Raw genomic sequence first — 13,899 nt, 5'->3', positions numbered from 1 at the left:
GAGACAGGGTTTCCCTATAGCCCCAGCAGCTGTCCTGGAACTCACTATGTAGACCAGGCTGGCCCCGAACTCACAAAGATCCGCCTGCCTCTGCCAAGTGCTGGGATTAAAGGCATATGCCACCACGCCTGGCCAGCCTGTTTTTCAGTCATGCAAAAACCCCCCTTGTACAATTAAGAGACTCTCATGAGGGGCTGGAGAGCTGGCTCAGCAGGTAAGAACACTGGCTGTTCTTACAGAGGGCACAGGTTCAATTCCCAGCACCCGCATAATGGCTAACAACCATCTGTAACTCCAGTTCAGGGAATCCGATGCCCTCTTCTGACCTCCTCAGGCATTGCATGGCACAGATGGACCCACCTACATGCAGGCATTATACTCATACACATACAATAAAAATAATATTTTTTTAATTTTTTTAATAATGTTTTTTCTAAAAAAATAAAGTCTCATGAATTACTTTTACCATGTAGGCATCTGAAGAAAAAGACCTCCATTTTTCACAAATGTCCAGTCCTTTCCCCTGTTCTCAGGCTCCCAACTAAATAAAGCTGTGACAGTGGTGAGTGGCAGAGGGCGTTAAATGCCTATTTTGGGAGGCAGGAAATCAGGTTTAACTTTCTGCAATCTTCAGGAAGTCAGGAAAGGTAGTCCCGTTCCATGATAGATTTGATTTCAGCCAGTGGTTGAACTTGTGTTTAACTTCATGACCATCATCACTTAAAACATGAAGCTTTCGATAGTCATTGGTCCCACTGGGTACATTTTTATCCTCACTTCAGCTGTCAAGGGCACATTAGCAATAATGATTCTTCTAGCTCAATGTGGCCAGAGGTGGCACAGCAAGGTGGAGAGCAGTGTGTTCATTCCCCCTCCAACCTCGGCACTGAGAGTTCAGCATAGGCTCTAGGAAGTGCACGTGACATACCGACACACAATTCTTGTCCTCCGTCCAGAGTCCCTTTAACAGTGGCCTGCCCTGCTTCCTATCGGAACAGTTCAGAAACAGTGGTCTGCTCTCTCCTCCCCTTCAGGTTTCTGCTCCCAGGAACTCTGTTCCTCTCACATCACTCACCCCTCATTTACTAAGCTTGCTGATGACCTGCTGACTGTCCCACCTGGTGACACCCCCCCCCCCCGCCAACTCTCAGGCTTGTTGACACCGTGTGCACACTGTGGTCCTGTATCTTCCTTCTAAATGCCCCCCTCCTTCATCTCCTTCATTCTAGCCTCTCATGGTTCATCACCATAGGATGCAGTCACTTGCTTTCCTCCCCTGCCACCCTTGTGGGTATTTACCCTTCTTTCCTCTGGTATGACACCATAATTTCTGATTCCCTTGACTAGCACAAAGCCAAGTTTCAACCAATGTTTTCAGAATTGACCTCCATGGTTTCTCCCAAGCCCTGTTCCTCCATCTGAGTTTCTATCTGATAGGTGGTACCAGCATTTGTCTCAGCATCTCCCCAACCAGAGCATCACTGCAGCGTTCGTGCCCCACCCCCCGGCCATTCGTTCCCTCCTAATCCTGCTTCCTCAAGATTCTCCCAGTGAAGCCTCCTATCAATTTATTCTTCTGCTGTCTTGAGTAAATTCATGGTACTCCCACAAACCTCTGTACATACTTCCGTTAATACACTTGACAATCTTTATCTTAATTATATTCCCCTCCCTTCAACAACCACTCTGTGAGTTACTTATTTTTGTGTGTTCAGGACAACCTCCGTGATAGGCACTCAGCATGCATTTGAGTTCATAAGTACCAGCATGAAGTTAGTACAGTAACTAGGGAAAGTAATGACTGTGTTCCTCAGACTCTTGGAAACAGAGCAGTTAGCACCCAGGACAAGACGCCTTTACAGTTTACTTCAAATTCTATTAGATTATTTCAGTGGGATAAATGGTGGGTTCTTTTTTTGATGTGTTGAGGGCTGTGATTGAGACAGGGTCTTACTGTGTAGACCATGCTGGCCTCAAACACAGAGATTCACCTGCATCTGCCTCAGCCTCCCAAGTGCTAGAATGGTGCTTGAATGTCCCTCCCCAAGAATATGCCACATAGACTCTGAAAGAGCAGAACTGGCTATTCCAGCTTTAATAAATGTATTAACCTTAGCAGTCATCTATGTAAATACTAAAAAGAACTATCAACACCAGGGTAGTGGTATTAGATATTTGTTAAGATTTAAGACACTGACATTTAGAGGATGCAGGACTTCTGAGAGTGAAGAGAGCAAGGCTCTGGGTGCAGACGGGAGCTCACCTTTCACACTGTTGTGTCTGTCCATGGCTTTGTCTCAAACAGTAGGAGGTTGGTGCTTGGAGCTTTTCTCAACACCCAAGCTACTTATAGCCACAAATCACCTACAGATGGGCAAAGGTCACCCATAGTCTGTGAGAGACAGTAACATCCACAATCTGTGAGGGATAGTAACATCTATAATCTGTGAGAGATGGTAACATCCTCAAAACAGGGTCCCACCCCTCACTTAGCCCAGCATCATGAATCTGCCAAGCAGATCCATGTATTAAAGAGGGGTAGGGGGCCCGGAGAAGCAGTCTGAGAAAAAATCAGAAAGATGGGTCAAAGCTGGTCTACAGAGGCTCATGTTGAAGGCAGCCAAGGCTGACCTTTGTCCCCTGGAGTTGGGAAGGAACCTGATAAAAGCCACATGCAGAGGCTTTCGAAAGGAATCGTAGCACTTCACAGTGAAACTGGACATGAGAGAAAACTGGAGATGGGTGACTGGCCATCCAGCCTTCTCAGGGACCTTTTATTTATTGTCAGATAAAATTCATTTACATCATAGCTGCCTTCCTCTTAGATAAAAAATGTCTCATGTTAAATCAAATCAAGAAGCAAAGAAAAATAGGATGATACTGTAAGGGCCTGAAAGACAGGAAATAAGATGGTACAGTAAACCCTATTTATAACTTTGGAATCCCAGAACGTATACATCTCGCCAAAGTAATTCCTCCCGTAATAGGCCATGAAATATGACTTCATTGGAGCAGATACATCTGCAACGCAAGTTGAAAGTCCCCAGCCACAGGGAAGTGGGTCTGTGGCTTGCCAGACACCTCACCCACTGGGAACTGCCCCTCCCACCCTCCTGGGATAGCACAGACCTTCATTTGGAGCCTCCACAGAACTCTGCCTTTAAAGTTGTAGTTCTTAATACTGGCATTTTCCAAAGTGCATTTGAGGGAAGCCTAGTCTTCTCTCACTGGACTGAATTACACTCAGACTCCTTTCAGGAGCCCTGTGGGTGCCCCCAATGCTGCCTGTGTCTCAGATTCCATTAACCACAGCCTCCCCTCTGACCAGACCCTGGCATCTACAAATACTTCCTTTCACTGTCCACCTCCAGCCTAGACAGTGGGAAACCCATAGAAACCCCCCTGGGACAGATGGCCCAGTTATGAAGGTGCTAGCCAACAGCCTTAGATAACTGGTGATAAGAACAGGATGTCCCTGAGGTGACATTCAGATGCAAATGATGCTTTTCTGACTTCCAAGATTAAAGTCAGCTAAATATTTTTAATTAAAATACATATTGTAACTGGCATCTCAGCACATTGCAATTGACATGTCAGATAAGCACTCCCTAATGAAACGTCATATTTAATGACTGATTCTAAAATACAGAAGACTCTAAATTGAATTCGCTAAGCATGTTTTCCCTGTGATCCACTTTGTCTGATAAAAGAAATTGTTTTTTCAAAATTAAAATGTTAGCCAACTCCTCACCTATGATCCATGTTTTCATTAACATTCACCAACGCATACCTACCAGAGAGTTGTACCATCTGTCCTGAGGAAGGAAAGAAGCACAGCCAACTACTGTGCAAGCCGCAGCCAAGACCAAGGAAGATGATTCTGCGTCTTCCCCCAGGCCAGGGATTAGGGCCACACAGCTAGACTAGTGTCCAAGCTGGTTCTCACCTTTTTAAAAAATATTTCATTATTTTTGTGTGTATGAGTGTATTGCTTCTATGGATATAAGTGTACCCAAGGGTGTCAGAGTCCTCTGGAACTGGAGTTACAGATGGTTGTTAGAGCCATGTCGGTGCTGAAAATCAAACCTGGGTCCTCTGCAAGAGCAGCCAGTGCTCTTAACCACTGAGATATCTCTCCAACCCTGAGTCTCACCTTTTTTTTTGGTTTTTTTGAGACAGGGTCTCTCTGTAATCCCAGCTGGCCTGGAACTCACTGAATAGACCAGGCTGGGCTTGAACTCACAGAGATCCACCAGTCTGTGTCTCTCTCTCAAGTGCTGGGATTAAAGGCATGCACCACCATGCCCAGCAATTCTCGCCTTCTTTAGAAAAGAAAATGGTGTCAGAGTAGAACAATCCTATCACCTCTGTTGCCTCTGGGTTTTCTTTCTGTAATCACCTACTACCACCACCTTATTTTACTTTTTGAAACAGGTTCTTACTAAGTAGCCCTAGCTAGCCTGGAACTTCCTGTATAGACCAGGCTAGCCTCAAACTCACAGAGATCCACCTGCCTCTGCATCCAGAGTTCTCAGACTAAAGGCATGTGCTACCACACCCAGTCTGTCTTTTTGTTGTTGTTTTTTGTTTTGTTTTTTTTTAATTTTTTTTTTAGTTCAGCAATGGGAGATGGGCCGCTAGCTGTTTTAGCTTACAGAGTTTCTTCAGATGAAAACCCTCCTATTCCCAACCCAGTGACAGGGCTGAGAGTCAGTGGGCAAGAGCAGTGGTCCCTGGGCCTATGAAGAAATACAAGAAGTGATGCTCTTTAAGTCACTTCCAGTGGGCATCATAGACATACCTGTAATCCAAGTACTTGGGAGGTATAGGCAGGAGGCTCAGGAGTTCAAGGTCATCCTCCACTACATAGGCCAGCCTGGACTACATGAACACTGTCTCCAAAAAAAGTCAATAAAAAGATTCCTTTCTTCCCACTGAGAAGTCAAAGCTTGAGGCGCTGTGCATGATCACCTGGCTTTCTTCCCTGGCTGGTTTTCTTTGCAAGTGAACCAGGCCTGGCACTCCAGTTGGAGGCCCGGGGTGCAGTCAGCATAGGAAGTGAGATGCAGTGCCATCCCTTGTTCCCTGTTCCTCTTCAGCATCCTCCTCACCACAGCTAACGGGGAGCTGTTTCACTGTCCATATGGACCCAGCATGGCTTGGAAGGCAGGATGTTGACAGAGAGGGTGCAAGGAATGGTGGGGACATGGCCTGAAAGCAGGTGGGGCCTCTGAAGCACAGCGTGTTCCAAGGACTGAATGGACTGCTGTTACTGCTGTGGTTCAGTAGAGGAGCACAACCTGGCATCAAGTGCCCCCTGCTGCTGATGTGGAGAAGGACATGCCAGAACTAGAGCTGTCTGGGGAAGACAGCAAGGGCTGGAGAGCAGGCCCAGTGAGGAAGCCCCAGGCATCCTGGGAGGGCAATCAGAGGAGACCTTTTACCAGTAAAAGTGCTGCTTTGGGGTTGGAGATTCCTGGTTGCTCCTTCTGCAACTTTACAGTGTGCTCCCTGGTCCCATGGTGTCACTTTCACCCAGGAGCCTGTTAGAAATGCAGACTCAACCAGGCATCCTAACTCAGGTTTGTAATCCCAGCTACCTAGAAGGTTGAGGCAGGAGGGTCACAAGGGCCAGGCCAGCCAGGCCAACTTAGGAGACCATGCCTCAAATTGAAAAAAGAGTAGGGAGCTTTTTGAGACAGGGCCTTACTATGTAGCCCTGGCTAGCCTGCCTCTTACTTGTAACCAAGCTGGCCTCAAACTCATGAAATCCTCCTCCTTTGGCCTCCTGAGAACCAGAATTACAGCCATGGGCCACATGTCCAGCTTGAAAACAAGACTTTTTAAAAGACTGACAATTTAGCTCAGTGTCTAGAGCACTTGTCTAGCATGCATAAGGCCCTGAGATCAGTCCCCAGCACCATAAAATTTTTTAAAACAAGAATTTCAATCTTCATTTTAAAAGTTCCCCATGAATTCATGTGCATTTATATTTGAGAAGCCCCAGACATACCTTCAGTGGAGCTTTAACCCTGAAGAAAGTCCACATTTCAGGCCAGCAAGATAGCGCCGCAGGTAAAGGCATTTCCCACCAAGCCCTGACAGCCTGAGTTATATCCCCAGGATCCACATGGCAGATGGAGATGCCTACTCTGCACATTGTCCTCTGACCTTTACACATATGCCCTGGCACAGTGCATGCACACACACACCCCACTATGTAAATAAGTAAATAAATAAATGTAAATTTATGGTAAACTGAATTGCATTTGGTGGGAAATAAGACAAGCAGCCTGATCCTCTGTTGACACTGTGGCTGACACTCTCACTGCCCTCACATCTCAGCAGCTCTAACCAAACACCCTGCAGCTTGCTGTATTTCATAGTGCTGTATTTCCACAGAAGCTGACAGTCACCTTGCAGCTTCCTTCTAGATTAGGGTGTTTCCAGCAAATATGTGGCGATCTGGTTTTATTCCTGGTGGGGTCTGTGTGTGTGTGTGTGTGTGTGTGTGTGTGTGTGAGAGAGAGAGAGAGAGAGAGAGAGAGAGAGAGAGAGAGAGAGATTCCTTGTTTACCCCCACCATCCACCTCCCATCCCCCCTCATTTCCTGTGTATACCCCTCTACCATTACTGCTTAAAGTAGGCCCCTGAGCCTATGAAATGGAGCTCTGCTCCCCAGCCCTCTCCCTGGGTCTGCTCAGCCTATGCTCCCCACCCCAACCCTCTCCCTGGGTCTACTCAGCCTGTTGCTAACCTGGAGTGTTTTTTCTATGCCAGGTCAGGGAAGAATGCCGGCTCCTGAACGCCCCACCTGTTCCACCCCGAAGCGCAAAGCCTTTGTCCACAAGTCCCTCCGTCCCTCCTCGCACAGTCAAGCCAGTGCGGCCCCAGACCCGCTCTCCCAGCCCCACCTTGTCTTATTATTCTTCAGGGCTGCACAACATGTAAGTCTTCTGCCAGAGCTCACTGCAACCAACTGTAAGGCTAGTAACAGCCAGTTCACCAGCCATGAGACTTACAACTAGCACCGGGGCGGGAGAGAAATGTTTGCCTTTTGAAAGTAGTTTTACAGGAAGAGCATAGTTGGACTCCTGTTGGTGTTGACTGGATGGAAGAGCCAGTGTCTTGATAAGGAAAATGCCACCAGGGTCTGTGAGAAGTTAGTGATGGAGCCGCCTCGGCTCTCTCAGAAGCACTGTTGTTTCTCAGAGGTCAGCACTGGGTTCTCTCCACCTTGATCTTGACACAAGCAGACAGCAGCTTCCACAGACCAAAGGCTGCCATTGGCCCTCTGCTTGACTTCCACCCAGCAGGAATCCCCTCCTGCCTGTCACTGTGCGTGGCCATTCCCTCCTGCCTGGGTCATCCTGAAGCCATGAGCTCTATGAGGTACAGTCTGTGTCATTGCTGGCAAATGGAAATCTTTTTGAAAGAACTCTTCAGTACTTAGGTTAAAGATAAATCCATCTCCAGGTCACTTTCAGCTCTTCCTTACATCTAGAGCATCAGAATGGGCCCACCCCACTTCTCCCTGAAAACTTTAAGCCGCCATGACATAAGGTTATCTCCAAAACAAAGTGCCCGTTTCATCCACTGTTCCCCAAGATGTGGCCGCCTGCTTCCTCTTTAGCCTGATCACCCACCTTTCAGCACATTCTGGTTCCACTCTCTTAAAATACGAAAATGTGGCCCCCAGGCTGAGGTGCCCCCACCCAGGCTGAGGTGCCCCCACCCATGCTCTGCACATTTAGGGTCACTGTCTGTGCAGGCCATTTGCTGCCGCTCTGTGGATGTTGAAATCCTGCTACTTGGGGGGCTGGAGAAAGGGCTCAGTGGTTAAGAACACTGGTTGTTCTTGCAGAAAACCCAGGTTCGAATCCCAGCACCCACATGGCAGCTAACAACTGTCCGTAACTCCAGTCCCAGGGGATCCGACAGCCTCTTCTGACCTCCATGGTCATTGCACCACATGGGTGCACTTACCCACATTCAGGAAATACATGTATACACATAAAATAAAAATAATAATTTTTTTTTTAAATCCTGCTACTTGAAGACTGTTGCTCAGAAATCAGGGCAAGTATCGGTTCTATGGGAAACATCTCTTCCCATCTCGGACTTTTGGGAGGAATCAGAGTCCTACATGGTGCTGATGCAGCCATGCCAGGGCCTCACATTCGGTGTGCATGCGGCTCCTGTCACCACCCTGTCTCTTACCCTTTCCTACTGCAGACATCACCGTTCAGACCCTGACCAAAGCATGATGTGAGAATTTTTCTCATCATGAAGATGCAACTGTTAGCAGGCTTTCTTGTTGGGGAAAATATACCGATACATGTGTATTAGCTCCCCTGCACATTTTCAAGTCATGTGATATTCACAAGTACACATGCACTTTGATTCTTTTTAAAGGGGAAAAAAAAAGTTAGCAGGTACATTATTGAATTCAAGGTAAGAAATACACGTACATTTTCTTTTCCTGACTGCCCTTTTCTGCTTAAAAATAACATTTGTGAGTAATGAAAGGCTTGAGGCTGGGCGTTTACTTTCTGCTAATGTTCGTCCCTGTGTTTGCTTCTTAGCAGTGTTACCAAAAGTGACACAAGTCCTCCTGACAGTGCTCCTGTTTCCTGCTACCCCTGCAACCGAGTGAAAAGTGACTCTGCGGACCCCAAGTCCCCATTCGGAAGTCCTTCTGCCGAAGTGCTGTCCACCAGGCTCTCCTGGCCCAACCATTACTCGGGGGCATCAGAGAGCCAGACTAAGAGTGACTTTCTGCTGGATCCAAGTAGGAGCTACAGCTACCCCAGACAGAAGACCCCCGGGACGCCAAAGAGAGACTGCCCCGCCCCTTTTGATTTTGATGGCTGCGAGCTCCTGGGCAGCCCACCTGCCACCGGCACTGCCGAGTTCAACAGCAGCGTGTCCACTTGCCCCAAGTCGGCCAGCTACTCTCTGGAGAGCTCCGAGGACAGTGTGCTTGCAGCTGGCATGACCAAGCAGAGTGTCTCCTGCCCTGCCTTACCCCCCAGGGCCCCAAAGCCAGTGGAACAGAAAGTCACCCCTGAAACATCTCCTTTGCCCCTGAAAATCGATGGTGCTGAGGAGGACCCCACGTCAGGGTCACTGGACCTCTCTGAGGACCGGTATTTTGTCAAAAAGGGCATACAGGGAATCCCTGCCTCTCATCCGTTCTCATCTCCGCTCCACCTCCAGTTGGCCCCCAGGTCCTGTGGTGATGGGTCCCCTTGGCAGCCACCCTCCGACCTGTCAGGACTCTCTATAGAAGAGGTGTCCAAGTCTTTACGGTTCATTGGTTTGTCTGAAGACGTCATAGCCTTCTTTGTCACTGAAAAGATTGATGGGAATTTGCTTGTTCAATTAACAGAAGAGATCCTCTCAGAGGATTTCAAACTAAGCAAACTGCAGGTGAAGAAAATAATGCAGTTTATTAATGGCTGGAGGCCCAAAATATAGCCAAATGGCCCCAACCAACATGAGACAGAACCGAACCATGTGCTAGAGGGGTGGGCTGGGACACACATTTGTGTTTTTGCACTAAAACAAAACAAACTTCTGTAAATAGGATAAGAGAAATACTACTATGCAGATTCCGTTTTTGAATGGTGAACAGGCTATTTTGTACATCAATAAAGATGCTGTACAGAACACTTAGAGGTGTGCCTTGTACGTCACTCAACATTCAACAGCTGCTAAAAGAGCTAAAGGCGAATTCAGAGAACTCCTTCTTACCCCAGTAGGTGTTCAAGGAGGTGTGGTATTTATTACAAAATAGCCAAAGCTGGAAGACATGAGAATCTTAAAAAACGACAACACTTCTAAGCAGTTTCCTTCGTCGGGGGATCGACTTTAGATATTAACTGTGTCCCATGTGCATCACTTCATGCCAACTGTTTTACTCTCGTGCCTGAAAATGTTAGTGATATGAAATGACCCTTTACTGTTGTATGCTTGGTGGAAATCTTTTTCTCAAAAGGCATTTTCTAAAATTCCTGTCTTGATAGAAGATAACTGGTGTCCGAAGGATTAGCACGAATCATGACTGTGACGTTTGACCTGTAGCCGCTGCTAGGATGAAATATGTGTAGACAGGTACATACGTGCACACGTGGATAAGTTTTCAACATAATTTTGAATCAGATATTTTAGGTAATACCTGTTTACTTTCAATACCCATCGGAGCGACCTTTAGCTGAGTGCGTTCTCTTAGGGACGGTTGGTAGAATGATTCCAAAGACTCTCAAAGCCTCAGCCTTGAAGCTCAGCCTCCTTCGGCTCCATCCCAGAAAACATGGAGGAGATCAGTAAAGCCTGCTGAAGATCAACTGTGATTTTTTTTTTTTAAGCCCGTGGGAGGGCTGATTTTTGCATATCCATGCTGACATTTGGGAAAATGACAGCTACTTTTGAACAACCATCCCCTCCGCAACCCTTCCTCTGCCAATGAGAGATCTGAAGGAGCATTTCTCTACGTGTGTGAGGTATTGTCAACATGCGTCTAGTTTTAGGAAAGTTTGTGAATCAGACCATCTTTCTAGTGTATATGCCACTGCTGTGCAATGATCTTAAAATATCAGTAAAAGCACATGCTAACTTCATGACCCTCCCCTTCCATTTCATGACCCTCCCCTTCCTGTCTTCTACAGAAAACACAGCAGCAGCACACTTTTAATCTGAGGATTCCTAAACATGAGTCGGAGAATTTTGCTAAACGCAATCAAATATCCCAAATATAATGTCATGTCCCTGCTTTTGCCTCTTCAAAGGCACCTAGCCCTCAGAGGTGCTTTCTAAGCACAGCATGCTCCAAGCAGCCCCCAGTCTGTCCCAGATTGTAAGTGAGCAGACATCGGGTAAGTTAGGTGTATGCCGTGGCCACCGGGGGTCAGCGTATCCTGAAGGATTGACCATATTTTGTCATCTATTCCTGTTACCAAAAAAGAAAAAAAAAAAAGCTTTGACAAAACCCACCAGGGATTGCAGTTCTATGAAATATGTCTTTACTTCTTGCCATTTGAAAACTATTTTAATCCATTTTATGATTTAGATTTGAAGTGAATTGATACCCAGTCTAATTTTCTATTTTTTATCTCATTAACAAAAAGAAAACAGCTTTTTTTCCCCTCCTAATATGCCTCCCAAATGTAAATACTGTATTCTAGGTGAAAAGAATGCCCCATAATACTGGCTGACTAGATGGTTCAGAAGAAGCCTCAGTATGGCACTGAGACTGGTGAGACTCCTGTTCAGAAAGCAGCTCTCTGTGTGGGGAACTGGCTCCTTAGAAAATTAACTTCCTTTAAGAACAAAAACAGACAAGATGCAGTCAGGAAGCAACAGGTTGCCCTTGACTGACCTTCCCTCCATCCTTTCTTTAGCACCTAGCACTTGGACATGGTTCTCAAACTCAGAAGCGTGCCACAGGGTTGGTCTGTGAAGGTTGCCCCATGCGAACAACTGACTCCTTTTATCTTCTGCAAAGATCTTACACAAAATAAGATTGTCTTCTTTCAGTTCACTTATTTCGGTCCTAGCTTGTTTGTGCCAAGTCTATTGAGTGGCAGCCTACTGTCTCCTCGAGGGCAAGGACTGGCCTTGGATTCATGCATGCGTTGAACATTTATTGAGCACCCTTTGTGTGCCATGCACAGAGCTGAGAAAAGGCCCAGCCCCTGCCCTCCTATTTGTATTTTAAAATGAGTTGCTGACACTATATGTGCATGCGAGAAACATTTCCCTGGAAGGCGAGTGCTTGGAGAGTGACGTGTGCTGTCTTTCAAAGAACCCACAGATAGACGTAGTGGCAGCCTCCTCTAAGGGATATGAAATAAACCCTCCAGACAGTGAAGCTTGGAATACATTAAAGGAAAATGCATCTGTCTCTCACGGTCTCATATTTTCTTTTACTGACTTGGAGTTCTTTTTTAATGATAATCAATATCTACTGGCATTTCTGAAAGCCACAGTTAGCATAATTGCCATTTCTGAGCTGAGCACCTGTCTATGCAGGATCCTGACTAGACGAGGAATTCATCTACCAGAGAGAATCACAACAGGAAATGCATTCAGGAGGAGGAAGGTAGAAACAGCCCTAACCTTCTGCAGCAACGTGCAGACACCCCACGGCAGAGCCTTTTCCAACCAAGGTCAGAACAGTACCGTCCTTTTGTGGCAAGTTCCCTACAATCCAGAGAGTGACCGTGGTGCTTGTAAAGTATCTATCAACAGGACCTTTTGGGGATCCTTAAATTCATGACTAAAATCATCTTCACATCCCTCCATCAGAAAAGAACAGCAATAAACGAAGCCAAGCAGCTAAAACGTAAAATATGGAGTCAACTCAAAAACTCAAGCACTCACCAACCAGTTCTTTCGCAGAGTCTTCTAAATGCCTGCAAGCTGTCTTCAAGTTGAGCTGCTCAACTTTATGAACTGTGAAATGTCTACTCTCTATCTCAGCCCATGTACACCATTCAAGTTTATGAAGTTGTAGCGAACTGCCCATTCAGCTACATTGCAGTGTTTATTCTTGTCTCGAAGAAATGCGACAACCTTATGTCCGTTCCAGCTGGTCAGACACATGCGTAAACAACCTCGGCTCACATTGCTGGGCCACCTGCACATCATCCACATGCCTCTCTAAGAAGTTCAGGGGGCGGGTGAGCATGGACAGAGTCTGACGTTGCCCAAACACCGTGTGTAATAAGTCTCTCTTCATGCCCTACTGTCTGTAAGCTTAACATTCTGAATAACAAACTGGAAAACAAGATAGTTCTCCAAAGAATCTCATGAACTGTTCAAAGGCGATTTTACTTGCAGTCTACCAAAAAAGTTGCATTTGTTGTTGGGCACGTGAGGCTTCCGGAGCAAGCCCATCACACCCATTTCCACTGTTGCTAGAAATCTAAAAGCTGCTAAGACGAGTCCAAGGTGCAGAGGGCAGACGATGGACTAGCACTGCTCCCAGACTGTGGGGTGGTGATCTTGCAAGAGTGCTGTGACCCATCGTGTTAAGTCACGTCTTTGAGGACTGCTCCCAGACTGTGGGGTTGTGATCTTGCCAAGAGTGCTCTGACCCATCATGTTAAGTCACATCTGAGTCTTCAAGGCTCCTTGTTTTGAAATTTGTCTCATTGAGATAACCAGAAACAAGTTCATGTTGATTTTGTTTAAAATTGTCTTCTGTAATTGTGCTGCTCTGTCTAACTTCTAAGCTATGAGTTTTGTATTAGAGCTTGTCAGATGGCAGATTTCCTTTGTTTACAGTCTTGTGTAGGATTGCTGTGACCATATTATGTTAAGTCAGTATAGGGCTTGGCTAGTTCCCTAACTAAAAGCTTTTCTTCCCATTTTCGTATTATGTTCCGTTTAAAATAATGTTTCAGTTAAGATTAAAAATTGAAACTGGAGAATCTGGGGAATTTTCTTAACTTAAATGGAAATTGTGTGTTTTCAAAGGATCTTGGAACTGTCTGTAGAATTCTTGGCTGGGAAAGCTGTTGGGTTGTTAACTATAAGTTAGCAGTTGAGTTACTTCCCAGAGCATTATCTCATGGGCTCAAAGTGTACCTCAAGATAAACGCAGATGTTATGTCTAAAAAAAAATTCATTGTCGATTTAAATGGTTCTGAAATGTCTATAAGTAAAGAAATTTTCAAAATTGTTCTTGCAGTTTTTCCTGACTGAGTCAGACTTAGTGCATGGTTTTTGAAGGCCTCGGTCTCCATCCGTTTAGGCAGAGGGAGCTGGTTTGAAGGGATTCCTAATACTGCAAGGCCTGTTCTGAAGAGATACAAGGCAACAGCTGTGGTGCTTAGAAGACGCTGGCAGCCAGGCAACCCCATGACATTTAAAGAGGCGACAGTGCCTGTGTGG

At 46.1% G+C, this 13,899-nt stretch overlaps 1 protein-coding gene across 2 annotated transcripts in view; it reads left to right on the top strand.

The window, feature by feature from the left end:
• The window catches only part of Garem1 (GRB2 associated regulator of MAPK1 subtype 1), a 201,020-nt gene extending 187,333 nt beyond the window's left edge, over nucleotides 1-13,687 (top strand). The window contains exons 5-6 of one of the 2 annotated variants that reach the window (XM_008828846.3): nucleotides 6,781-6,947; nucleotides 8,589-13,687. In XM_008828846.3, the coding sequence (XP_008827068.1) occupies nucleotides 6,781-6,947; nucleotides 8,589-9,480 (1,059 nt within the window). In that variant the 3' untranslated portion in view covers nucleotides 9,481-13,687. Of the gene's footprint in view, nucleotides 1-6,780; nucleotides 6,948-8,585 lie in introns of both variants that reach the window. The other variant, XM_008828845.3, reaches the window with a different exon arrangement.
• Nucleotides 13,688-13,899: the final 212 nt, after the last annotated feature.

The sequence above is a fragment of the Nannospalax galili genome, unplaced genomic scaffold, assembly GCF_000622305.1.
Source record: "Nannospalax galili isolate Female #2095 unplaced genomic scaffold, S.galili_v1.0 scaffold252, whole genome shotgun sequence".
NCBI classification, from domain to species: domain Eukaryota; kingdom Metazoa; phylum Chordata; class Mammalia; order Rodentia; family Spalacidae; genus Nannospalax; species Nannospalax galili.
Note: the sequence above shows the minus strand (reverse complement) of the source record. Positions and strands in the feature narration are given on the sequence as shown.